Raw genomic sequence first — 26,815 nt, forward strand, 5'->3', positions numbered from 1 at the left:
CAAACTGCGGTCCTAAAAAAAAAATTAACAATGAAAAAAAAAATTTTTTTTCACTAAGTGTCAAATTTGTGAAATATTTGAAATGTCATAACTTTTTTGTTTATTGGCTTACCATCACCAAATTTTTATGGTAGATAGCTAATATAATGGACCGTTTTCCCTCAAAAAAATACGTTGATATTCCGATAGGGTTTTGAGATATTTGAGTTTTTGTGACAAAAATGATGTTTTTTAATGCAAAAAAAAAAAAATTTACTGTGTGTATTTTTTTTTGAATCTTTATTTAGTTGTCTAACTTTGTTTCTTTAGTTGTCTAACAATCGAACGAACCGTTTTTGCTGTGCAGCTTTTTGAATATTTTTGAACCATTTTCACATACACCCTTTTGAAAAGTTAGTCGTGACTCAACTTGAAGATTTGATATCGGAAAATGACGATTTAGATGGAACTGAAAAACTGTGCAAAGTTTCAGATATTTTTGAAATGGTCGATCAGAATCGATTTGCATGCCTCCGTGGAATCCCTCATAAGAGATATTATATTTATTTCTTACAAAGAAATGCGTATTTTATCGATTCAAACAACTTTGTAGAACATAAGAAAAAACTCAAAAATACCCAGAAAAAGATATAAGGTACAGTGGGGGAAGTGTATCAGTGGGGTAAGTGAATCATTTGTCAATATAAAGCATAAATACTTGAATATGTTGAATGTTTTCGTACCATTGCTTCGTTTTAGGTTATGTTTTTACGCCCACACTGATACTATTGCAAAACTGGTACTACACGTACACTAACACAAGCAAACTTGTTAGCTGCAAAAAGTAATTAATTTGAAAATTGTTTTCCATCAAACAAAAATCCATTGTATCTCTGCCTAAAAACGAATTCTATTATTTTTTTCGACACATGGTGAGCATTTCAGTTCTAATTAAATGAATCACAATGAAAAATATGTCATTTTTATAAATAAATACAAATATATTAGACATGGTACACTTACCCCTACTTTTTAATGGGGTGGGGTAAGTGGATCAAGAATAATTATCATTTGTTGGCAGACTGCTTACGAAAATTTTAATAAGCTTTAATATCCGCAAATTCTGTTTTCCTTTATTTTGTTCCATTCCCATCTTGAATTTGTCAAATTGACCATAGAAAATTTGAATGAATCCACCTAAAAGTTTGTTTTTTGACCTTTCTGGTATAAAAAAATATAGAAAGAATAATAATTTCAAAATTCACACGAAACTTTTCGTGGTTTATCTAAGTTGAGTTGTAAAAGGGCAAAATATACTAATTTTTCAATCGAAAGCATAGTATCGTACCTTATTTGACCATATAAATTGTTCTAGACAGATGATACACATATATTCATAAATAAAATAGAACGATTTCAGTTTGTTATTCAAAAGTAAATGTAACTAATATTTTTTAAACCAAGAGTGTTTTTCGAAAATATCGTTAGGAATTATCTTACAATACTTCTGTATAACTTATTCGTATGAATGGATGAATTTTCTCCAAATTTTTATAATTACAATGTATGTTTTTTTATTCAAATTAGTATGAGCTAATATATACATAATTTTTATTATATTTTGATTAAATAAAGATACTTTTTAATTTTAAAGTATTAAAATGTAACATTACTAGCATTAATAACAAAAACGAGGGTTATATGATTCTTATTAAACATAATCACACTTCATTTGTTTCGAGAACAGATTTTTTTTAATGGTGATCCACTTACCCCACCATGGTGGAACAAGTGAATCATTTGGCTCAAATTTTTAGGTCTCTCATACTCAATACATAACAATCAGAAAAATCGGAATAAATGATGATTTGAAGTATAATAGTCCCTTATTTGTTATCCACAGAAAAAAGTTTAAGTTACATTATTCACGTTAGCTGTACATAACAATGAAGCTAACTATTGATTTTTCTGTATCCACTTACCCCACGGTACCTTAACGAAAAAACTTATTTTTAGGGATCGTTCACAAAAAATGAGCCATATCTCTTAAAACTCAATAGATAGAGCTAAAGTGTATTTAGCAAGTTTTCATGTAGTGAAATTATCTACAACTTTGCCGAAGACACCATTGCACAGTGGGACGGATTGGGGTTTTAGGAGGAAAGATGGAACTTACACCTTCAATAATGATTTAACGTAAAAGAGATTTTTAAAGAAATTTGTTTTGATCGGAACGGAAATTAGGATGGGCCCTTGTGAAAAAAATATAATCATCAAAACTTTTTTATGTTAAAGAATATCGGTATAGTTTGTTCTACAAATTTGAAGATCAGAAAATTTTAAGCTGATTTGACTAAGAAAGTTTTTTTAGCTCTTAAATTGACCATTTTAGATTATTTTTAGTTAATTTATGTAGGGTGGCCCAACAAAAATAGGAATTTGTGTTCTATTTTTTTATTTAAAGTTTCTCAGCAAAGTTGTCTTCCTATCACATTTAGATCTAATTGAAGCGAATGTTTTGAGGCCAGTAGATTCATCCAATTTTGCCGAAGAATTGTTGTAAACATTGTTTAATGAAAAATGAATATTTTTTTCACCTGTAGATATAGTTGGGGCAAAAAATAACATTTTTTACAAATTAATAATTTTATTTCGGCTTAAAATTTGAATAAAAACGGTTTTTGTTCCATAAGCTAATAAAAGTACTTCTGAATTGAGCAAAAATAGTTCAGCAACAAAAATAAGAAAAAAGTTTTTCGGAGACATCTTTTAAATTTACCTCATGATTGTTATCATTGATTGAACCTTTCCTGGCGTGGCTATCCTTTAATTTCCGAACACTTTTGTTTTTGTATTCGTCAGCCTATTCGGGAAAAACTAATTGAAAGTAACGGATGCTTACTTACTACAAATCCGTGCACAAGTAATTTGTGCATCGTAGGAGATATAGCGTATCTGGAACGCTCGATTCCTAGAATATGCTTCCTAATTATGATGCTGATTTTTCAGTCTAGATTTAGGAATAAAAACTATCTGCATTATATGATCACGTATAGATGTTTTGATTGATTAAGGCTATAGTTTAGAGATAGCCACACCAGAAAATCTAACCTTCAAGTAAATTTGGGAGATGTTTTCATTTTTTTTAGCGTTTATTAACATATGATCCGGTCATGTCACTGACAAACAGATCCACCGTCTATTTTTGTTCACATTTCAGCACAATTATATCAAGATTTGTTACAAATAACAAATTTTGTTTCATTTTTGTTAGGAGCACTTTGAGTTGATGGAGGTAATTATCACAAAATTAAAAAAAAAACAGTTTTAACAAAGGCTGTTTCAAATTTGTTTCAATATAAAACATAATTATAACACAATTTGTTGTAAAAATTCAAGGGCTGTTGCTTACAACAAATTTTGTTATAACTCAGTTATGGAAAAAACAAAATGAGTTATAGCTTTGTTTTATTTGAAACATAATGAGTTACATTTCTGTTTAAATTATAACATATTTTGTTTTAATTTTGTTTAGTGTGGAGGAAGTTGTGTTATAATTTTTGTTATTTTAACTACTAATTAGCAAAAATTATAACATGTTTTGTTACAAAAAAAAGCGCCAGCTGTGTAACAAAATCTGCCAAAAACTCTGTTGTAATCCAATGGTCGGGATGCCCTTTGCTACGATGTTTCTAGTTGTGTTCTGGTCCTTTATTGATACGCTTTGGATAATCGCTGTTTCCGTGTCTACAATGATTTTCTTCACATCAGGCTTCGTAGTTAGCGCATATTCTAACCCCTTGTAGAGATGTGTCAATTGTTCCACTGTGAACTGCTGCGTCGAACGGTTAACTACGAAATCTTCAATCGGTTCTACAATCGGAGTAGAAACGCGGTTACCTTCCGTCGTCTTGGATCGCATGGTAGCTCGTTTTTTTTTTTGGTGTAGCCCGTTCTTCCTTTCGGCTTCGCACTCTTCCACTCGTTTAACCGTGGCCAGGAATAATGGGAGTTCTTCCGGATATTCCTGAGCCAATTTTAAATGCAGAAAATAGCACTTCGTCGTCAGCTTGTCCAGTTTCGCGTAGTGGGATTTAATCGATGCCGTGATGTACTCTTTCTCTGCTGTCCTCGCAATATGTTGTGGAATATGGGGGCCCATCTTATTCCTATGGCTAACAGGTGTTAGCTTTTCTTTTAGACACTTGTGCAAGTAGTAAGCGAATGCACCTGTCGCTTCCGGAATCACTCTTCATCGGACCAATCGTCCCGTCTTTTTCGTTCGACGTATCCGACAATACTCCGGCAATAATCTCGTCTACGACGTTGATGGCTTCTTTTGTTAAACTCCAGCAGTCCTCGAAAGGGACTTCGGCACGCAAATCCTCTTCCAGCAATACTTGCTATTGATAGCGCTATGTCGCTTCAGTCGCTTAAGGTCATATCGATGCGGGCGTCGGTACCGTACGTTTTAAAGTACATGTTCAACATTACCAGGTAGTGGTCAGAGTCGAAATAAGCATCCCGAGTTAGACCCTGACGTCGATAATGTCGGAGATATGTCATCCATCGATCAGAACGTGGTAGATATGAGATTCCTCCTGCAGCGCTACAATATCGAACTTGTGAAACTTGAATGCATCGCAATGATATCCAGACCCGTCCCAACGGATGTGATACATGGAAAATCCCAATAATTTACTTCTCATTCAAAATTATGTTTCTTAACGAGTTACAACTAGGACATGGAATATTTTGAGTACAATAAAAAATCTTCGCTTACGAACACATTAAAACTTCGAGAATCTTCATGGAACACAAACGTTATCAAAAATCATTAAACTAAACTTATGCTAAGCAGGCACCAGCCCGTGCTTTTCGCTGATCACAATCGGTTGCCTCGTGCGGGCCATATTCCTTCGTACCATCAGTTGCCCGATGTCCTGCATTCCGGCTCCGTACACCAGCACTTCCCAATACGAGCGGATGTCTCTGATATGTGCGAAAGTAAAATTAAAAACAAGTCAATCAGACTCGCCGATCTATCTATGATACTCACAGCACTTCGACGACCACCAACCGATCAAGGATCTCCTCTCTGAGTGCTTCCGTCGCCCGAACGTCATCATCCCGCAGCCGGCCAACATTGGCCAACCGACAGTGGACGGCCTGGAACGGAAGGTAATCGAATCGATCGTCCCACAAGCGCAAATCCGCCAGTCGAACGTTTTCCTTGTTGCCGTAATCCACATAAAACACCTCAACCAACCCATCGTGGAAGTATTCCAGCACTTCCGCTCGGTACCACTGGCCATCGGCCGCGTAGAACGCGAACACCAGCTCCCGGGCGTCTAGAATTGGAACTCTTTGAAGTCATTACGCCATCTCCGAAAAACCGCCCAACCCTACTCACATGGCTTGTGGTCCATCTCCCGGAAGTCCCTCACGTACATCGGATCGTTCAGCGTCTGCTGCAGACCCCGCAAACCCTCGCTGCATTCCTTCAGGTCCAGCTGGCCGTAGAACTCCTCCACGCTGACGATGGTCGTCGGTATCAGCTTCACCATCGCTCCGATCTTCGGTTCCACCAGTTGGGCACGAATTTTAGCCTTGTGCAGGGCACGATCCCGGGTCCAACCGTCGGGATCCTTGGCCACGTGCTCCAGCCGACAGGCCGCTCCCTTGAAGCAACCCTGAATAGCCGGATCGTAGAACGGACAAATCCGGACGTCGTCCTTCGGGACGTAACCCAGGGTGGCCTTCATGACGTTGGTGGTGTTCAGGGGCTCCTCGTACAGGATGTCCAACTGTTCCTGAGTTAGGGTTTTCTCCGAAATCTTATACTCAGGAGGAGCGGGTTCCAGGGGCTTCGACTTCACCACTCCATTGCGGTCCACCTTTGGAACTGCACTGAGCTTCACGTGGAGGAGATTGTCCTCGTCACGCGCGAAGATCTCGAATTTCCTGGTTTTGTACACGTTGCTCGTGAGATACCGATTGAAGTCTTTACAACGAGGTTGATCAACTACTTCCACAAGCTGACAACGGACAGCCAGCGGTGGCAGATTCTGATAGAATTTGGTCAACTGATAAAGCATCATCGAGTCCGCAAAGGGAAGCACATCACCCACATCCAACAACCTTAGAAACGGCCATCCACAGTCCGGTTTACTGCGAACGGCTCGGAACATGGTTCCCTCCAGCTCGACGCCAAATACGGTCTTGGGGGATTCCGGCAGAGTTTCCAACCTCATCGTCACGTTCTGAAGGGAGGACAATATTTGGTCTATTTTGCCGTGGCTGCGGTCGATCATGTAGAATGTGGCAGTTTGCGGTACAACAGATGTTAGGTATCCCGTTCCAGTTTGACCGGGAGTGTCTAAAATGAAATGGTTTCTTCTGATGAATACTCTCCAGACTAAATTTATAATTAATTTTGGGTTAAATGAAAGCATAAGTACCTAATTAGTCGCCTCGCTAAGCACATGCAGTTCTTAAGCCACTTAAAACAGCGCATCACAATTACACGGTTAACCTTATATCTGTGCTAGAATATGATTACTTTGTTTATGCTTTAGGGTCTCAAAATCATATAGTGATAATATAGGTAAGGGATGGTACACAAATTATGTCACGCTAAATTTAAACTTTTTTGGCTTTTTTGGAAGATAACATTTTATAGTACAAGTCACTTGCATTTAAACCATATTTTTTTCTGTTTTTCTATGCATTTCATGACGTTTTCCCTAGGCGGCCCATATTGCCCCGATCACCCCTATATGACATCCGTCTGCGTACGTTCCGTCATGCTATTAGTGATGTAGGAAGTGAGGCACAGTAAATTAGTGGTAGTTGACTGGCCCGCAGTGAAACCATGCTGGTCGGGGCTGAGAGTGAGAGCAAAGGTTCCATAACGACAAACTCCATAAGTTTCGAGACGGAACACAGCGCCGCAATTCCTCGGTAGTTATTCACGTCGCGTTTACTTCATTTTTTATGTACTGGGAACATGTATGCAGAGCCGTAGCGTGGTCTCATGGCGCCCTTGGCGAACTGCCAGTCGAGCGCACCTACTCAGAGTTTAACTTTTTTAACATTGTACCACAGACAAACAGACGTCACACTCTCATCATTGTCCATCGACCACCTTTTTAACGGTCGATTCAAAAATATGGTAGGTGGTCAATCCTCCACCCGCAGCGCTCGCATCGTTTTTGTTCGCGTTTGACGTTTGCGCACTACCGCCATCTGTTGGCCCGTCGGCCAAATACAATAATTTTAGCATTGGGCGCACATGTCCTCGTGACTATGATTTTGATCGAGATTTGTTCTAAGTGTTACGTCTGTTTGTCTGTGATTGTACCGTAATCCGGGGGCAAATTGATCACTGGGGTGAATTTGATTAGGTCGGTACCAAAAGACATTTTCTTCCAAGGATACTAAAGGTTTCATTGGCACTACAGACATTCCTTGTTTTCTAGTTTATGGATATCTTATGATGATTTTGAACTATTTCATTTTTATTAGGGTCAGTTTTGCATAGAAATATTCCCAGTTTTGGAAGGTGTAAGCAATACAGTTGGAAATGTCTATGCTAAACAATCCACTGGTGCAATGCCTACATGTTAACTTTGAGAGTTTAAAATGATGTGTAAGCTTAAGTATGAACTACTGAACTAATTTTTGATATCATACAGCATAGCAAATATAGTTTTTTGTTCATAAAACCGTTAATCTTGGATAATATGCTAATTTCAAGGGAAATTGCCTACATTTAGGCGTATTAGGCAGATTTTCAGAGTTTAATTTTGCAATAAACTGATCAAATACTCGAGTTATTAGTATGTTGCCATCATTTTCAGATTCAGGAGACCCAAATTTAGTAGACAGGGGAATTTTTAATTCTAAAATCTGCTTTGTGATATGGTGATCAATTAAGCCCCAATGTGTCATTTTAATTTCATAAACTGATAAAGATCAATGGAGTACTGGTTTTGTCGAAATTTATTTGACCATATTTGAATTCTGAAGGATAACACAACAAAAAGTTGTAAAATTGTGATCAATTTGCCCACGGATTACAGTACTAGTTTACTTTCGAAAAAACGTCAACAATAATTTTCAAAAGTCTATGGTAACTTCGTGATAAAGCTTAATCAATAATTAAACATTAGAAATCATTCAATTATTTGTAAGGCTTTGCAAAAATGTATATTAAATGTTTCAACATTCTTTTAAGGTGGAGATGAATCGAGATCATTCCTCAGATCTTTAGCAGCACAAATCTTGACAACCAAACAAGGGTTCCAGCTGCAGACTTGATCGTTCGATCACCGCCAGTGGGTAACTAATCTATCAAGTTCAAGCTTGAATTGCAGTCTGATGCCCTAGATATACTCCTAGTAGATTTGAGGAATGACTTCAATTTATCTACAGCTGAAATGTCTGTTAGTCCGGAGGTTATCTAGAAGATGTATCTAGGTGAAGATTAATCGAAGCAACACCTCACATCTACAAAAGCACAAATCTTCAGAATCAGAATGTTCAGAGATGTACTTGCAAAATATACTGGATTTATTGATTTAAACCTTCATTGAAATCTCAGTAAAATTCATATTCTTAAATGGTCTATTGTAAACATTTCTGAATCATCATTTCTTACTCGTTTTTGCATAGTTTTCTAAAACATTTGGTCAATATTGCAAACGAAATTTTCAGGAAATCTCTTAGTAAAATCTATTAGCCATATATTGTTGACCTAAAAATCACGAGATAACTTTAGGATTTTTTAATTTATTCAGCAACTTTTCAATGACCAAAATTTTTTTGAATGTTTTTGCCTTGAATATTAAATTCACTTCAAGAATCTTTGCGATAGTAGCTCAGAAAAGAAAAATAGAAAATAGTAAAAATAGAAGAAATTTCAAATACTCAAAGAGACCAAAATAGTATTCTGATCGAAAAAAATTTCCAAGATATCCTCTAGAACCTTAGTGATCACGGGGAAACAGTTCACTGAATAATGCTCTTTTCAACGAGATTTTTATACGATCAGAAGTCCGCGGTCTCCTGGATGGGAATCATGGCTGCATTAAAAAGGGAGCATGAAGTAAAATAGAAAATTTTGTTGTAAATCAGTAATACCTTTCTAGAAATGTTAGTAAGTTCTGCACGGGTTTTAAAGGAATTCTTTCTTGAGAAACAAAAAATATTGCTGTTGTTAGGAAGTATACCCAATTTCATGTTATAATTTTATAATTCTCTGAGAATCTCGTTCGCCAATAATTTCATGTATTCCGCTGTTTTACTTTCGATCAGACTATGAACACTCGTTTGATAGTTTGATTTCAAGATACCTACTTGTTTTCTGCCACAACAGGATTACAAATTATTGAAGAACTCTTCTAGAAATCTTTATTAAATTTACTGAGATGAACCAGGCTCGGTCTGAAAGCTCGTTGATAAATATAATAATGATAAATATAACATTGTTTATTATTTACTCTAAAAAGAGTTCAATTAACGAATCCTTTAACAACTTGTAGGTTGCTTTCAAAATATTTTGCTTAAGTCGATTCAGAAACTGTTTTAACTGTTCATGTTTCTGTCAACGATATTTTTCTCGAAATTTTGACTTAAGAGGTGCTCTAACTAAATATGCATTTCTAAAAAATTTACCAAATGGGTCACGCATTTTGGCGCCCCCTGAAGGCTGGCGGTCGCCAACCTGGCCAACCGCACGCTACGGCACTGCATGTATGCGGTTTTTCAGCAGGACGGAAAAGTACCACTGGAAAGCGACATTTGAAAAAGATGACGGAGAGGAACTAGCAAGTTGTCGATGTGTTTTTTTCAGGAGTGCGGAGGGGACACCGTCTGGCCCCGGATTATTTGAGGATTTCAGCTTTGAAGTGGCCTTGATGATCGCGTCGAATTCTCGCATACTCTGAGATAACGCCCTAAAAGCCATTGGTAACCACGAGCGTAGCTCGTTGTTTCTGAACAAATGAAAGAAATAGCATCCAAACCAACATCACGGGCTGGTAGATATTGATCTTTTCTTCCCCATAGCGTTGTCAAATAACATGAAAATCCATTCAAATGCTCAGAAACAACGAGCTACACACATGGTTACCAATGGCTTTTAGGGCGAGATCAGAAGTTATGCGAGAATTGTACGTCGATAGCACTCAACGATTGACCATTCAGAGGAACATAACTGGCTGCGCGGCTTACTTGGTCCTCGGGAATGCCCAAATAAATTTTTCAGCGAACAGCTGACAGATTTCTTGCGTGGTAGATGCGATTTCTCCGTTCAGCTCCATAGAAGACGGAAGGCCAGATTCCTTACGTTGTTCATTTACAAATTTCCAGAAGGATTTGGGCTTATTTTTAAGTTTAAGCTCTATATCTCGCTGGTGCTAAGAGTAACATAAGCGACTTAATCTTTTATATTCGTTATTGATCCTCACATAATCGTCCCTTAGAGGAAGCGTTCGATGCTTTGTTAGTTTCCTTAAAGCGGCTCTCTTCTGCGACTTAAGTTGGCGAAGCTCTTTTGTTAGCCAGGGAGGATGTGCGTCTTGAAGATGTATGCGCTATGGTACATGCCTGTCGATGACATATGAGAGAACATTTGAAAAGGTAGTTGCAGCGACTTCAACATCGCGGGGGTCAAGAATAGTTGCCCAATCGATACTTGACAGGACATCTGCAATGCTACGATGATCGGCTTTCACAAAGTTGTACGAAACAGAGGCGGGGCGATCGTCGAATTCGGATATCTGGTAGCCTTCAATAGATATCATCAACGCAGGATGATGAGCGACATCTTTTACTAAGGCGCACGGAGCCTCGGAAATTATTGGTGCTTTTTCTTGGAAACTCACGAAACATAGATCCAGACTACGGTTATTTTCATTGACAACGTGATTGATTTGAGTCAATGTGGCGGCACTGTAGCTATCCAACAGATTAATCGCACAGGCATGGAACGACGAGCACTCGGGGTCCGGATAGAGGAACGATACCATTTGTGCCTGACTCGTTGAAATTGGGTTCCACCAGTCGCGGGCTGATCCGTGTCTGTTCACCAAAAATGTGTTCGGAAAGCTAGTATATCTGCTGATCTACGTAGATGATATAATCGTTGCAAGTGAAGTTGAGGAGGAGATTGACCAAATCGAATGCCAGTTAAAGAAGAAAGTGAAATTATCATCGCTCGGTGAGGTTAGCTACTTCCTTGGAATAAGTGTCAGCAAGGACGACACCGGAAACTACACGTTGGACCAGCAGAACTACATAGCCAAGATAGCAGCGAAATTTCAGCTTGACCGTACGAAGGGATCAAAAATCCAAACGGCGTTCGGCCAAATGGCCGGACACTCTTCAGACAGCAGGTTGACAAAACGGTCACCAAAAGCAACATCTTGCTCAAAGCACTATACCCACTGATCAACCGGAAGTCAACTCTGTCTTTGAAGAACAAGCTTGCTGTTTACAAACAGGTCATTCTTCCAGTCATTGAATATGGCGTACCAATCTGGGAGAGTTGCGCCAAAAAGGCACCATCTGAGGCTCCAGAGGACCCAGAATAAATTCCTCCGGATGATCCTCAACAGCCCTCCGAGAATGAGGACAACCGAGGTCCACCGTCAGGCCGAGATCAAGATTCAGTGCTCGTTGCTACCAATCTGGCCAGCAGGTCATCCGGGACCTCGTTCCCCCCTAGGTTATCAAAATTTTGTAGTGTAAATAGTAGTAGTTAGGTTTTCAAATTTTCTTTTCAAAACTACCAGAGCCTATAAGGCCAACACTAATATTACTAGGGTAAAACCACCAGAACATAACCAGTCTGTAGTAACTTGATAGTCGCTTTTCTCAAAGCGTCTTTGCGAGCCAAGATTAGACCAATAACTGACAGAATGTTGTTACTTGGTTTCTATGCTCCTATTTTTCAAAGCCTGCTTACAATTCTATGTTGCCTGAATAGACAATTCAATCACACTACATTACTTCCTCACATTGCTATCCCTTTCTATTCTTTTCTTTTAATCAAATGTAATGTTTTATTTCCCTTTTTTTAGTAATTTACAAAATTCATTTATTTAAAATATAATTTATTCTATGTATGATCTCAATATTTAGCTAAATTAGTTCCAGATTTGTTTAAATATTATACGCAGTCAGTTTAAGTCCTTTCATTTGATAGTTCATTCAAATCATAATTTGGTCTTCTAATGGGCCATTATCACGGCTTAGATATATCTCCATAACTCAAATCTTCAGGGGTGGCGATAGTGATAACTTGATATTACTCAAATTGAAATTTGTACATCAGCATCGATTCCAATGACCTCGTATGGCCTATATTGAAAAGTTCGATTCGAAATAAATATTAACCTTCACGTTATCATTAAGTTATCATTAAGAACACGATCTACCGAAAGTTCTTTCATTACCATCGAAGACCAAAAAAAATCAAACCAAACCTTAGATTGCAAATTTTTACATCGAAGCTTTTTACGATGTTTGAATAGCAAAAGGCCTAATAACCTAGGGTGAAATCTTCATATTCCTTCTACTTCCAGTACTTCTTGAAATTACTTTATTCCAGTACTTCTTCGTATGATTCTGCAGCAATAGTATTTTCTAGATTATATTGTAGCGGGGAGTGGTGATCGCTTCAAAACCTTCAACAGTATTTTTTTACGAATAAACTTCAACTTAAATCGTCATCTAGTGTTATTTCGAAATTACCAATTATTTCTCTCTTGTAATTGGTGAGCATGATAATTTTAAAACAAACCGTTTTGTTGCAGTTTAGCAAATCTGTTCCAATTGTGCTATGCATCTTTCCGCACAGTTAATAACATCCCATAAAAACGTACATCGTCCACCAAATCAAATCCAAATTAAATCCACTTAAGAATGATCAGAGATGCATGTGCGGTAAGAGCATTCTTACCCGACGTTCGGGCACATGTTTTGCTGACTCGTATTATAGGGTAGTTGCCCCCAGTGCAGGGTACACGTGAAAGAGTCAAATAATCAAAATAATAACATCTATGGGTTCATACCCAAATGTGAATTATGGTCAGCATTATGACCCAGGCGTTTTCGTTCTTTTTTTAACATATATAATTATAGACAAGCATTTGTAAATAGTTGTAGAATGATAAGCTAAAATACCGTAGGACTTCAGAATTACAATCAGTCTTGTTCATACCAGAGACCCACACTTTTTCGAAGTGATTCCCAACTATTATTATTATAGTCGTTAACACCACTTCCCGAAGAAATGACCCTAGGGCTATTCTAAGCCCGATGGCTCTAGATAACTGCCAATCGTATGTCCATTTGGATCACGCGCGTGTAACCTCATGCACCGTATTCCCGTCACGACCGTGTGGCATGTAATACAATCTCAATTTTAGAAATTCTCATCTTCAACCACATATTTGCCGGGTGCTTCAAATTATTCTTTGGGTACAGGGATTCTAGCTTTTCCACTCTGAGCTCTCCTAGGGGCAGTATTCACGCAGAAAAGTTCAGAATTATAAGTTTGTTCATTGATGTTATCATTATCGATGCCGTTGAATATGAATTTCATTAAACTATGCCGTCGGACAATGCTCATCTAATTTCACCACCACATGCAGCGAGGCGTCGAATTATGAGCCTTGCTTATTTTTCTTACTCTTTTTTCCATATCGTTTTTCATCAACCCATTCGCTTCTTTCAACTCGTATGCTGTTGTTTCATCATGCAAAACAATATTAACAATTTTTAAAACTAAAGTCGACCACATTTCTATTTCGTATTTATGGGCTCAGTGTTTATCAGACTAGTACTGTTCTATAATTCATAGGTAAAATATATTTTATCAGCACCATCAACAGCGTCACAACGCTGATCGGTGCCGCATCCACAGCATCCTGCCGATCAGAGTACTCCATACGAGTCCGATGGGTCTTCTACCACACTGATATTTATCACTTATCTCTCAATTCGAACACACAATATAGTATTGTATGCACATCATACAATCGAAACCATTATACCCAAATTAAATTTTCATAAAACTAGAAGAATCAGTATTAGCTTACATGTCAATCGGTAAACTTCAATAATGTTCTCTCGTGAAGCCTCCCTACAAATTGATTATAGGTACACTAAATATTCCTCGTTAATAAGGTTCAGCGATGCACTAAAACTTTCATTCGATGCAGGTAATGCTTACTTATCCAAATTCAAGCTTTTCTTCACACGGTAACTCATAAAATTATACATTGATGTAATGAATTCACGGATTTCAATAAACTGTGCCGTCCGACATTGATCCTCAACATTCCTTTTGCATACTTATAGATGAACTCAGTGTTCATCAGAGACTTGCTTTTGAATTCTGCCCATTTCCGTCAGAATCCATTTTCCGGTACTCTGTCCTTGTCCATCAGAGACCATTCTTTCTCGGTTTTCTGTCTATTTCCATCAGAAACCATTTTCCTTTCATCTCCGCCCATGTCCGTCGGGGACTACTATTTTATTTCATCTATATTTCTATTTTGTTAAGGACTTACAAGGTGTTCGATAATTTCAAATTTTCTCGTCTCTACCGACTGCGCCAATGTAGTAACTTGATAGTCGCTTTTGTCAAAGCGTCTTTGCGAGCCAAGATTAGACCAATAGACCGATGCACGAGTTCACTAATTTGACGTTTGAGCGGTGCCGAATTCACTGGTTGCTATGGTCACATAAATAACACGGCACCGCTCAAACGTCAAATAGTGAACTCGTGCACTGGTCCATAACTGACAGAATGTTGTTACTTGGTTTCTATGCTCCTATTTTTCAAAGCCTGCTTACAATTCTATGTTGCCTGAATAGACAATTCAATCACACTACATTACTTCCTCACACAGTCCAAACCAAATTTAGGCAAACAAAGCTGAAGGACCCTACGGGGTCAACCTCTTAAAGTGCAAAAGCAATTTCTATGTAAAACTATGTAATGAAAAAAACATGAATTTGATGCAAATAATGCAATACCGCACAATCAGTATTGTTTTAACATCCGCGCGAATAAGACCAAGTAATCAAGTGCATAATAAAAGTGTAATGTAAATAGTTAAGCGCAGAGTAATAAAGTGCAGTAGTAAAGTGTAGTGATTGAAAAATGAGGTGTAAATTCTTTCATCCCGAATTCACAGTCGATATACAGTCCACCCCGACCTAACCGGAGTTGGCCACGGTGAACAGCGCCAACAGTGATGTTTCGCTTAATGGGTACCATAATCCGGGGTATCATTGATCAGCGGGTTAAAATTGATCGGAATGATTCATCTCGTAAAAAGTTCGCATTATCATTTATTGATGGAACATTTCCAAATCATTAATGGTGCTTCTCTTTCTCATATTCATAAGCTCATGAAAGTGAAGATTTTTGCGAAAATTGCGTTTACCTTATGCGTAAAGTTGGCAACTTTTCGAAACAATGATTTTAATGATTAAGGATAACACTACCGAAGATTCATTTCTCACATAAGTTCTGCAAACAATATGAGCAAGGAAAATGCAATTCGTACTAAAAATGGCATCGCCGAAAACGATTCCGTTGTCAAAACTTTCAAAAGTATGCTCAATTAGGCAACATTACCGAATTACTGTTAATAATGTAAAATTCCCTAAGGAAATTGCCTACCTTTAGGCGTATTCCGTGGCTCGAGGTGTTTTTAATCTTTAACTCAAAAAGTAAATGACTTGTAAGCATTTGGCCTTCATATTCGGCTTCAGGGGCCATGATTTAAGTAAGTAACGACATTTTCAATATTACCGAATGTTGTTTACATAGGTGATCAATGTTACCCCATATCAGCTTAATCAAAAAATCGCTTAAAACATTTTTTTGCGATACTTATTTTTTTTTTTTTTTTTTTTCAAAACAAAATACAGTATATAGCCACGAGCTATGGGTGGAAGTACTTGTTTTAAAAATATAAAATTTGCAACATTTGCATTTTCAAACGAAATATTTAAAAAATATTCAAAAAAAATGATCAATGTTACCCCGGATTACGGTATTTTCTTATGATAAGAAATATAATATTTTGGATCCAAAAACGAGATGCTGAAAATGGACTTATGGTCGTCTTCATCATGACACTGAAAGAATTTCCGGGAAACTGGTACTGAACTTTTTACGAATGCATTGAGATTTTACTAGTTACTTAAGAAATTGTAACAAATGAATTGCAGAAGTAATCCTTGGATCCTTGTTGGAGAAATTGCTTGGAAAATGTGTGGAGGAACTTCATGAGGAATTCCAGGAAGAGTACTAAACTTCCTAGTCAAAAATATATCTGAAAAAAAAAATCCTGAGCAAGTCTTCTCAATAACTTCCTTGTGTAAACTACAGGAGGTAGAAGCGTTAAAATGCTCAAAAATAGCAAATTTTGAAATTTCTCTAAACATTATTTGAAATGCCACTGAAAGAATTCCTGGGAAACTTGGTGATGGAAACACTGAAAAATAAATGCTACTCGAATCTCTGGAGGTATTTCTGAAAATCTCTATAGAACATCTCTGTGGAAATGACTAGGATAATTGCAGAATCTTTTCCTCTAGGAATCTGAGATGCAATTCCTGAAGCACATGTAAAGTAGTCGCATAATGGTCTATCGTTTTTTTTTTTTTTTTTTTTTTTACTTAATCATTTATTTAGCAGGCTCAAGCGCTCTTAGGCATTACGGAGCCGGATTGAAAGGATTTATTTACAAAATCATATTTGTTTCTTATAGAACTAAGTTAGTTTTGGGGAACCGTAAAACTCGCGGTTTGGTCGAGGTTAAGGAATACAATCATTTTTGGAAGGGATGGGAAATATGGTTTACTTGTTGATCTTCAACAGCAGCATTTTGTTGAGGCGTTATTGCTGCTGGTCAACGCAGAGTGGACATGACGACAACCTGTAACGGTACAAACAAACGGGTTTCGAGGGAAACAAGGTGGACATCCAAAAAACGGGAAGGGGTATACGAGGGGGACAAGCGGATCAAAAAGCATATTATCAAACAAAAATGTCGATTTGCTTCAAAAACTTGTAAACAAGTAACATGTAGTCAAAGTCCAGTCTACCCAACACATCTCTAATGTCTTCCTTGTCTGGTTTTCCTCGGGCCCTGAGAGATGTACATAGATTTGATCTGGCAATTCCGTATTCGGGGCAGTACCAGACAACATGGTTGATGTCTTGGTAACCAGCTCCACAACCACATCGATTATTGTCTGCGAGCCCTATTCGATAGAGATGCGAGCCTAACGAGTAGTGGTTGGACATCAGCCGACACATTATCTTGATAAAGTCGCGACTCATGTTCATCCCTTTAAACCACGACTTCTTTGACACCTGCGGGAGAATGGAATGTAACCACCTGCCCAAATCCCCTTTATCCCATTTTTGTTGCCAACTGAGCAAGGTCTGCTGACGAGCAATTGTGAAAAATTCTTCAAAGGCGATTTGTCGATCATAAATATCGCCTTCCATAGCGCCCACCTTGGCGAGTGCGTCCGCTTTCTCATTGCCCGGAATCGAGCAATGCGAGGGGACCCAAACCAAGGTGATGGTATGATTCGACAAAGCACTCAATTTAGATCGTATTTCACGGAGGAAATACGGGGAGTACTTTACCGGCCTCATTGAACGTATAGCCTCGATGGAGCTGAGACTATCCGTAAAAATGAAATATCGATCAGAGGGAAGAGAGGCAATTCGCTCTAATGCATAGTGTATAGCCGCTAATTCTGCGACGTATACTGAACAAGGGTTCTGAAGTTTGTGGGCGGCGCTATGAAATTCGTTGTATACACCAAATCCAGTGGAATCATTTGTTTTTGACCCGTCAGTATAAAACGTTCTGTCGCTGCTGACCTGGCCGAACTTGTTTGCAAAAATTAGTGGTATGACCTCCGATCGGAGCAGATCTGGAATTCCATGGGTTTCTCGCCTCATGGTCAGATCAAAACCTACAGTGGAGTTGGAGAGGTTTGGGAAGCAACTACGATTGGGAGCATTCAAAGAAGGGTTAATCTCCAGACTCATGTACCAGTAGTACAGTGTCATGAATTTTGTTTGAGGATTTCGTTCGATTAGCTTTTCAAAATTTTCAATAACCAATGGGTTTAATACCTCACAGCGGATGAGGAACCGGAGGGACAATTCCGCGAAACGATCTGATAAAGGAAGAACGCCTGCTAATACCTCTAAACTCATTGTATGAGTCGAGTTCATACAGCCTAACGCGATTCGAAGACAGCGATACTGGATACGCTCAAGCTTCAGAATGTGTGTTTTCGCGGCGGATTGGAAACAAAAGCTACCGTATTCAAGGACCGAGAGGATTGTAGTGCGGTATAACATTATCAGATCGTCCGGGTGGGCTCCCCACCATGTTCCGGTCAGTGTGCGCATGAAGTTGATTCGTTGTTGGCATTTCTGATACAGATACTTAATGTGCTTTCCCCAAGTGCATTTGGAATCGAACCAGACCCCAAGATACATATGTGAAAGACCCTGAGTTAGTTCCTTACCCATGATTTGAAGCGCCACCTGTGCTGGGGCATGCTTCTTAGAAAAGACAACCGACTCAGTTTTCTCCGGAGAGAATTCGATACCCAGCTTTAAAGCCCAAGTAGACAAATTGTCTAGAGTATCTTGCAGTGGTCTTTGCAAATCATCCGCCCCTGGTCCTGTGACGGAAACAACGGCATCATCTGCAAGCTGTCTTAGCGAGCAATTTTCCACGAGACAATCATCAATGTCTCTGACATAAAAATTGTAAAGAAGGGGGCTTAAGCATGAGCCCTGGGGGAGACCCATGTAACTTATTCGTGAAGCTGTTGAGGTACCGTGAGAAAAGCTCATACGTTTCTCAGACAACAAATTGTACAAATAGTTGTTGATTAATGGTGAAAGCCCACAGTCGTGGAGTTGGTCTGAAAGGACATCTATGCATACTGAATCAAAAGCTCCCTTAATGTCCAAAAAAACCGATCCCATTTGCTCCTTTTGAGCATAGGCCAGTTGGATTTCTGTTGAAAGAAGTGCAAGACAGTCGCTCGTTCCTTTGCCTCTGCGGAAACCAAATTGCGTATCTGATAGAAAGCCGTTCGATTCAACCCATTTGTCAAGCCGATGAAGAATCATCTTCTCTAACAGCTTGCGTAAACAGGACAGCATCGCGATAGGGCGGTACGAGTTGTAATCCGACGCGGGTTTTCCGGGCTTTTGGATGGCAATCACTCTCACTTGTCTCCAATCATCCGGAACAATGTTGCGTTCCAGAAACTGATTGAATAAGTTCAACAAGCGCCTCTTCGCGACGTCTGGGAGGTTTTTGAGCAAGTTGAACTTAATCCTATCCATTCCTGGGGCAGAATTGTTACATGAAAGGAGAGCAAGTGAGAATTCTAGCATCGAAAAGGGTCTATCAACTTCGTTTCTTTCGGTTAAGTTAACGCGAACCTTTCCGTGTACTGGAACGGAGTCAGGACACACTTTCTTGGCGAACTGGAAGATCCACCGAGAAGAGTGTTCTTTGTCTTCATTTACCGCTGTCGCGTTCCGCATTCTTCTACCGACGGTCCATAATGTTGTCATGGAAGTTTCCCTAGAAAGCCCGTTTACGAAATTGCGCCAATATCCTTTTTTCTTCGCTTTGACGAGGCTACCAAACTTGCGTTCAAGAGAGGTATAGCGCTCATAGTTTTCACGAGAACCGCGTTTCCGGTATTCTTTAAACGCGACGGACTTTTCCCGATATACTGCGGTGCACTCATCATCCCACCAAGGGGTGGGTGGCCGTCTTCGAATTTTCGCTCCCGGTATTGGTCGACGCTGTGCTTCAATAGCACTGTTGATAATTAACTCGGATAAGAACTGATACTCTTCCAACGGAGGAAGAGCATCGACCGACTGTTCGCCATCGGAGATCGCTTCAGCATATTTTCCCCAGTCAATGTGCTTGGTGAGGTCGTATGCTACGTCGATCTGGCGAGCCTGACACGAATCATTGGAAATTGAAATTTTGATAGGCAGGTGATCACTACCATGGGGATCTTGAATTACTTTCCACGTGCAATCCAATGATAATGAGTTCGAACAGATTGAGAGGTCTAAAATACTTGGAGGAGCTGGAGGTTTGATACGTGTTGCTTCCCCAGTGTTTAAAATAGTCAAGTTGAAGTCGTCGCATAGGTCGTATATCAAGGTTGAACGGTTGTCGTCGTACATTGACCCCCAGGCTGTACCGTGTGAATTGAAATCACCTACGATCAACCGTGGGGCTGGCATAGCGCAGCAGATGGCTGTAAGCTCTCTGCGAGATATCCTGGCACTAGGCGGTAGGTACGTACTTGCTATGCTAAAGCTTTTTCCTCGTATAGTAACCTGACATGCAACTACTTCAGTGCCTGTCATCGGGGGAAAATCAATTCTATAAAAGGAGTGGAGCTTGTTGATCCCCAATAATACCCCTCCATAACCATCCCCACGATCTTGGCGAATAATGTTGAAATCGTGGAAAGAGAGATTCTTATCAGAAGTTAGCCATGTTTCACTGAGAGCAAATACGTCACAGCGTGTGCTGTGAACTAAATACTTAAACGCTTCAATATTTTTAGAAATGCTTCTGCAATTCCACTGTAGGATTTCGACCATATCCCCGACCTCATTGGATGTATTATCCATCGAAAGATATGAACGATTCAAGAATGGGCCATTTTGAAGCCAGTCGCTTCAGAAGAGGTTTTATGAAAGAAAGTGCCTTACTAATAAGGTTTCTTATTGCGGGAGAGACTTCCATTACTTCGAAGATGATTTCCACAATCCCAGAAAGCCTTATTTTGTCGGAAGTTTCGACATGTTCTTGTCGAGATGTGAAGATGTTTGTTTGTTGGCTTTCCGGGCGAAAAACTGGGACATCTGGGGTTTTAGATGATCCCGGAAGTGAAGGAAAATCTCCAGGTTTGAATTTAAAACCTGGGGGGGTAACTTTAGTGGTATTTCCGTCACTTCTTGACTTTTTCAGGGAGAGTCGAGAATTCTGTTGCGCAACAGGAACATGAGAAGGCTGCTGACGGTGCCTTCGTGCTATAGCTCGCTTTCGCTTTGTTCCTGTTTGTATAACATTATATTCTTCACCCGCCTCAGAGTCAGAGCCTTGGTCATCATCAGGCAGGGTAGTAAAGAGGTTGTTACTAGCGATAGAGTGGGCTGGTGGAACAACAGTCGGTGCGATCTTCTTTAGCATTTCTGCGTAAGATTGCTTTGACCGTTGTTTTAGAGAGCGTATCTGATGTTTCTCCCGCTCTATAAACTTCGGGCATGCAGTGAGCTCATGTGGAGCTTGACCACAGCATGAACACTTGGGATCAGAACTGCAGGCACCCTGCACATGTAGCTCACCGCATTTTGCGCACCGTGGTTTGTTACAGCAGAAAGGTGATGTGTGACCAATTTGCTGGCACTTATCACAGTGCATAACCGTCGGTTTATAGAGGCGAACGGGCAACCGAAGTTTCCCGATCACCAAGTAGTCTGGAAGCGCCGATCCAGAGAAAGTTACACAAAACGAATTCGACGGCTGTTTTGTGCCATCAGGAGCCACCTGATTCATTTGTCTGACATCAAGTATGGTGACCGGAGGGACGGCACGATTTTTAAACCCTCCAACACCAGATTTGATGTCAGCGCAACTCAAAAACGGTTCGGTGACCACTCCTGCGATCTCAATTTCTCGACTTGGAAGGTATACTCTGTACTCCATCGAGAAGAGTTTGTAGGCAACAATCTTATTGGCCTGTTCACGATCACTAACCGTGACACGTAATTTGTCACGACTAGGAGCATCAACTGATTCGATGCCCCGAAACGACTTTGCCAGATCTTTTTCTATTTGCAATTTGTTCAGTGGTTTGCCTTTGGGCCGAAAGAAAACCAGAAAGGGACCCTTAGATCCGGGTGGATAGGCTTTTAGGCGGGGGGTCGCTTCCTTAACAGTACCAGAAGAGGAGGAGAGCACCAGGGGTTGGTTTACATTACGCGTATTGGAGGAGGTATCCATCGGCACTTGAGCACTGGCCAAATATTCATATGACGGAGATTCAATCGATTCACCATCTTCCGAGGAGATAGAGCTAGATGAACCGTTTGTAAGGGATGCATATCCTTGCGGGGTGATAGGGAGGGTGGGTGAGACTTCGTTGGTCTCCATTTCCGTGATATTCTGCGGAATCGATGTTAGAACGACATTTGACCGGTTTGGATTTGATTCATCATCCGAGGATATTTCGTATTGCGACTGACCCCCGCCTTTATCGTTTGGTTCCATTGTGGGGTGAGATTACCCCACCAGGAAGAATTCAAAATCGTATGTGCAATCAATTTGTAGCACCCAGCAGATAGATTTCGAACAATATTTACACTTAATAATAATAATAATAACAAAATAAAGAACTACTTATTGTAGAATTTAAAGTGCGGTTAAGTTCGTTCGCACTTCAGGTGAATCAATCACCTCAAAACAAAAAAAAATGAACAAAAAAAAAATAATAATAATAATAATACTAATATTAATAGCAGAGGTAGACAAATTTACCTTTAGGTGAATTAATCACAAAAAAAAAATAAGGGAAGAAAAAAAAAATATTTACAAAAAAAAAAAAAAAAAGTTCAATAAAAAAATTAATGAACGCAAAAAGGCAACTATACACTGGTAGGTGAGTTGATCACCATCTGGCGTCGAGAAGGAAGATAGGCGGGCAGACGAAAGAGATCGGCAGAACGAAATAAATACCTATTCATCCAATGTGACCGACTGGCTTCTCTGCACTGCTGTTGTTTTTCGTAAACACGTGCAGATCCGCCGATGGATGTATTGTCCGGGACTTGTTGTTCGAAACGATAGGCACCCGGTAGGCACCACAGCAACTTGATGGTTTGAGGCCTCTTCTGTGCTGCTGTTGCTGATGATGATAATGGTGATGATGATGGCAAATACGATGATGACGCAATGCTGCGACGGGATGGCCTCCGGTAAAGCTGGACAGTCCAACCAATAGGCTAGGCTAAGGCTGGCTGCTTCCGTGATCCGAAACGCGGATGATCGGTTATTTCAACTGAAATTGTAACACCGTAAAAAACCACGCAACGCGAGGAGAAAAAACGGTTCACTTCGCAGTGAAATCAATTTGCTTCGAACTATAGAGGAACTGCGCAAAACACAACCGATACTGGCTGGCGTTCGGAAAGGAATGGTCTATCGTTTTCTCCGGTACAAATTGAATTTGTAGAAGGATACACTCCAAGCAGGAAAAAAAGACTTTTGAGATCATTTTAGATAATAAAGAATAGAGACATTTTAGAGATTTGCATTAAAATAGAGGCCATGTCTCTAAAAAGAGACCTGCTACCACCCCTGATCGAGAACCTGAAGGACAATAAAGGAGTTTGGTAGTGAACATTTTAAAACCACATTTACTAGATATATGAAATATATATAAATAAATAAATAAATAAATATGCTTGTCTAACAATGATAATCCACAAATATTGAAAATATAAATCCATTTCAACTATCTCGTTAGAAACTGAGAGAACTGTTCTCTATCAAAAATTAATAAGACCAAGTTTGGGTCATATTGACCTCTGAACACAGACAAAGGGTTAATGAATTGCCGAAAAAATGTAGAAGCATGACTCAAACCAAACTAAAAAGCAAGCGATAGAAAAATGGTTCAATACTCACAATTCGCCAGCGACTGTTCCAAAAACTCAAACGTCGGCTCGGCCGGCTTATCCAGCCCGTTGTGGAATCCCAGCTTCCTCCCCTCGCCATCCCCCTTCAGATCCAGCAAGCTAATCTGCTCCAGTATCTTCCTCTCCGCTTCTTCCTTGGGTTTATTCTTCTCCCCATCCCCAACTCCGGGAATGTTCAACATGTCCAGCCGGATGTCCTCCAGGGGCTGTTCCCACATGTCGACGAAGGCGTGCACCGAGTTGATCATGGCCACCATCTCAGCCAGGGTGAGCGGCGTCTTTTCCAGCTTGTAGATCAGCTTTCCCAGGACATCCTCCGCCCGGAGAATCAACCCGCGGAGCATATTTTTGCCGTCGCCGTTATCGGCGGCGAAAGTTGTGCCGGCGGCAGCCCCTTTTTTGGATTTGTTCGTTTCCATTTTGTGCTTACCGTTGGTCACGGAATGGTTTGCCGATTCGAGAGAAAACAGATTGCACTGGAATTTTACTGGATTTTAACGAAATAAAAATGTGGCATCCGAGTCGCGCCAAGAAACAACAGGAACTTTGAATCACGCCGCAACGGAATCTGTAAACAAAAAACAAACGCGATTACCCTTCAGAAACGATTGCATCTTGATCAGAACTGTTGAAATGGCGTTGGACGATTAGGTCGACTATCGTAAGGTCGAAAGATATTTGGCGGTGTGAATAAAATGTTTATTTCACATTTTCCAGAAACATGGGCAGTCACAGATAAGGGGTTCATTCACAAATTTCATAACGCCAAAAATGGTCATTTCCAACCCATCGTAACGCGTTTTGTATGTATGTTTTGAAGATTTGACCGTAACATTTCGATGACACCCATCCACCACCTTCAGCGATATAAAATTTGTGAATGGGCCCTAGCTGTTGAGTGTATGTTTCAATCAGGGGGTGGGAAAATCGGCTCAGTGTGCCCGGCACACGTTCCGCACATTTTCGGCACACCTGTGTACACCCTTCAGAAACTTCTGAAATCAAAGATTATCGACTCTGGCATCCCTGCTTGGCATGTCAGATTATCAGCTGCTCATGTTTTCATCTGGTTTTAGGAAAAAAAAAACGAACAAAACCAGGAACAAAATTGATTTTCAGATGCAAATGCTGTCGAAATGCATTCAATACGGCTATATTTAGCGTATGTGTGCGCCGTCCAGGCGTTATCGGAAGTATCGCGTCTCCAGTTGAAAGCTGGAATCATCGACACGCGAAAACCGATTTTTCTCTAAATCTATGCGTTGAACCTAACGTCGGGCGTAGTGCGCTGGACAGCGGACGTGGTATACTACGCAGCGCACCTTGCCCGACGTAGCTCCGACGCATGGATTCGGAGAAAATCCATTTTTCGCGTGTCGAAAATTCCGGTTTTCAACTGTGAGAATAATATAACTAAATGATTATAAATACCAAAATTGTGTAAAAATTAACATCTTATTTCAAAATTTTCAATTTATTCAATAACCAAGACAAGTTCTTCGGTAGTGGCTTCTTCGGTCCACTTCCGCCATTGATATTCCGGAACACAATACGGTGTGCAGGTAAAAAAAAACCGCATCCTGAAATTCCGGTCGATGAGCTTCTCGATTGTACACGCAAAAAAATTGTGCGGTAAAAACTACCATTTTAGGGGGTTAACTTAAGCGCTCGCACCGGCAATTTTCAGCAGACCAGAGATGCTCTTGATTTTACCATGTTTGTAGTCGAAATCAGATTGTTGTAAATTATTTCTGTCAAATGAACCAGTAATGTGGTGGGATGTACCGTAAACATAGTAAATTGGTCTGAAATTGCATGGTAGTTTCAAGAATGGGCGTAGTCAGCTAAAATAGTAATTTTTACTACAGAATTTTTTCCCGTGTACAGATTGATGGTTCCAGGGACGATGAATGCTGATCTGAAAACCGAGTGAAAACAGCTTCATTTGATTATTGTCTATCCTTAAACCAAACAAACAATTGGGTCCTAAAATTTGTAATGAAATCTTGTTTTTATTTAATAACACGAAAAAGCATGTTACTGTAATTACTTTAGCAATTTTTCCCGCTCAAATAATGGCTATATCATGTTTAAACTTTAATTTAAAAATTTAGTCCATAAATGAACCTTGACACTTTTGATCATGTTTGACGTTCGCTTAGTCGACAAAAACACCACAGGGGTTTTAGTTCGACCACTGGGGTTGTTCCTATCTGACATTTCGTAAGGGACACGGAAAACAAAATACACCCAAAATTTGAGTTTAAGCCAAAGGATGTGACAAAATCTAAAAAAAAAATTTTTTGGGCTTAAACCAACGGAAAACATTAGAAAATTGAGTAAACATGTGTTTTTGGCCTAAACTTAAGCGTTTGGCACTAAAATTGGGACAGGGCTTTAGGACCCAATTTAACTTACCTTTTCAGCATGACCGTTGTTTTCAGCATATCATAGATGCTAGACACGATGGTCATTTCAATGTGGATCGGAATAATTTCAATCTTCTCACGAACTTGTTATCTATGTCCCAAAAGATTCCTCAAACGCGAAACACTTCGACAATCGAGTCGAAAATATTTTCATAAGCAAAACGTTTGCAAGGATTGATGATTTTACGAAGGAACAACAACCAGATGGCACTGCTGAATGAATGATGATGTTTTGTTCTCAATTTGTCAAAATACAAGTGTTTCGCAGAAAGTTGTCAAAAATTTGTCTTTCTTGGTGTAATTATTTGATTAAATTCTAAAACTATTTCTTGTATACGTTAGATTTTTGTTGCTCTTTGTAAATTTTTATGCGGATTGAATTACCAACGTTTGCAAGAGGTGTTTTTTTTTTGCAATTTTGTGCTTCGTTTCTATGGCGGCTGACCGTGTTGGTGAAATGTATCGTGCCGTCTTGTCTCAATGTTTTTGCCAGATCTGTGAACTGCGGAACCCTCTCTGATCGGTCGGACGGAACCTCCTACATAATCGATTATATCGATCAGTTTCACATCCACTGGGAAATCATCCACCG

General features: G+C 39.6%; 1 protein-coding gene across 2 annotated transcripts in view; it reads right to left on the minus strand.

Annotated features, from left to right (window-relative positions):
• Positions 1 to 24,421, minus strand: part of LOC5570125 — a 72,374-nt gene extending 47,953 nt beyond the window's left edge. The window contains exons 1-4 of one of the 2 annotated variants that reach the window (XM_021839187.1): positions 23,784 to 24,413; positions 5,393 to 6,358; positions 5,039 to 5,330; positions 4,677 to 4,971 (exon numbers count right to left, since the gene is read on the minus strand). In XM_021839187.1, the coding sequence (XP_021694879.1) occupies positions 4,833 to 4,971; positions 5,039 to 5,330; positions 5,393 to 6,358; positions 23,784 to 24,213 (1,827 nt within the window). In that variant the 5' untranslated portion in view covers positions 24,214 to 24,413 and the 3' untranslated portion in view covers positions 4,677 to 4,832. Of the gene's footprint in view, positions 1 to 4,676; positions 4,972 to 5,038; positions 5,331 to 5,392; positions 6,359 to 23,783 lie in introns of those variants that run through there. The other variant, XM_021839186.1, reaches the window with a different exon arrangement.
• Between the last annotated feature and the right edge of the window lie 2,394 nt (positions 24,422 to 26,815).

This window comes from Aedes aegypti, chromosome 1 (genome assembly GCF_002204515.2).
Source record: "Aedes aegypti strain LVP_AGWG chromosome 1, AaegL5.0 Primary Assembly, whole genome shotgun sequence".
Classification (NCBI taxonomy): Eukaryota; Metazoa; Arthropoda; class Insecta; order Diptera; family Culicidae; genus Aedes; species Aedes aegypti.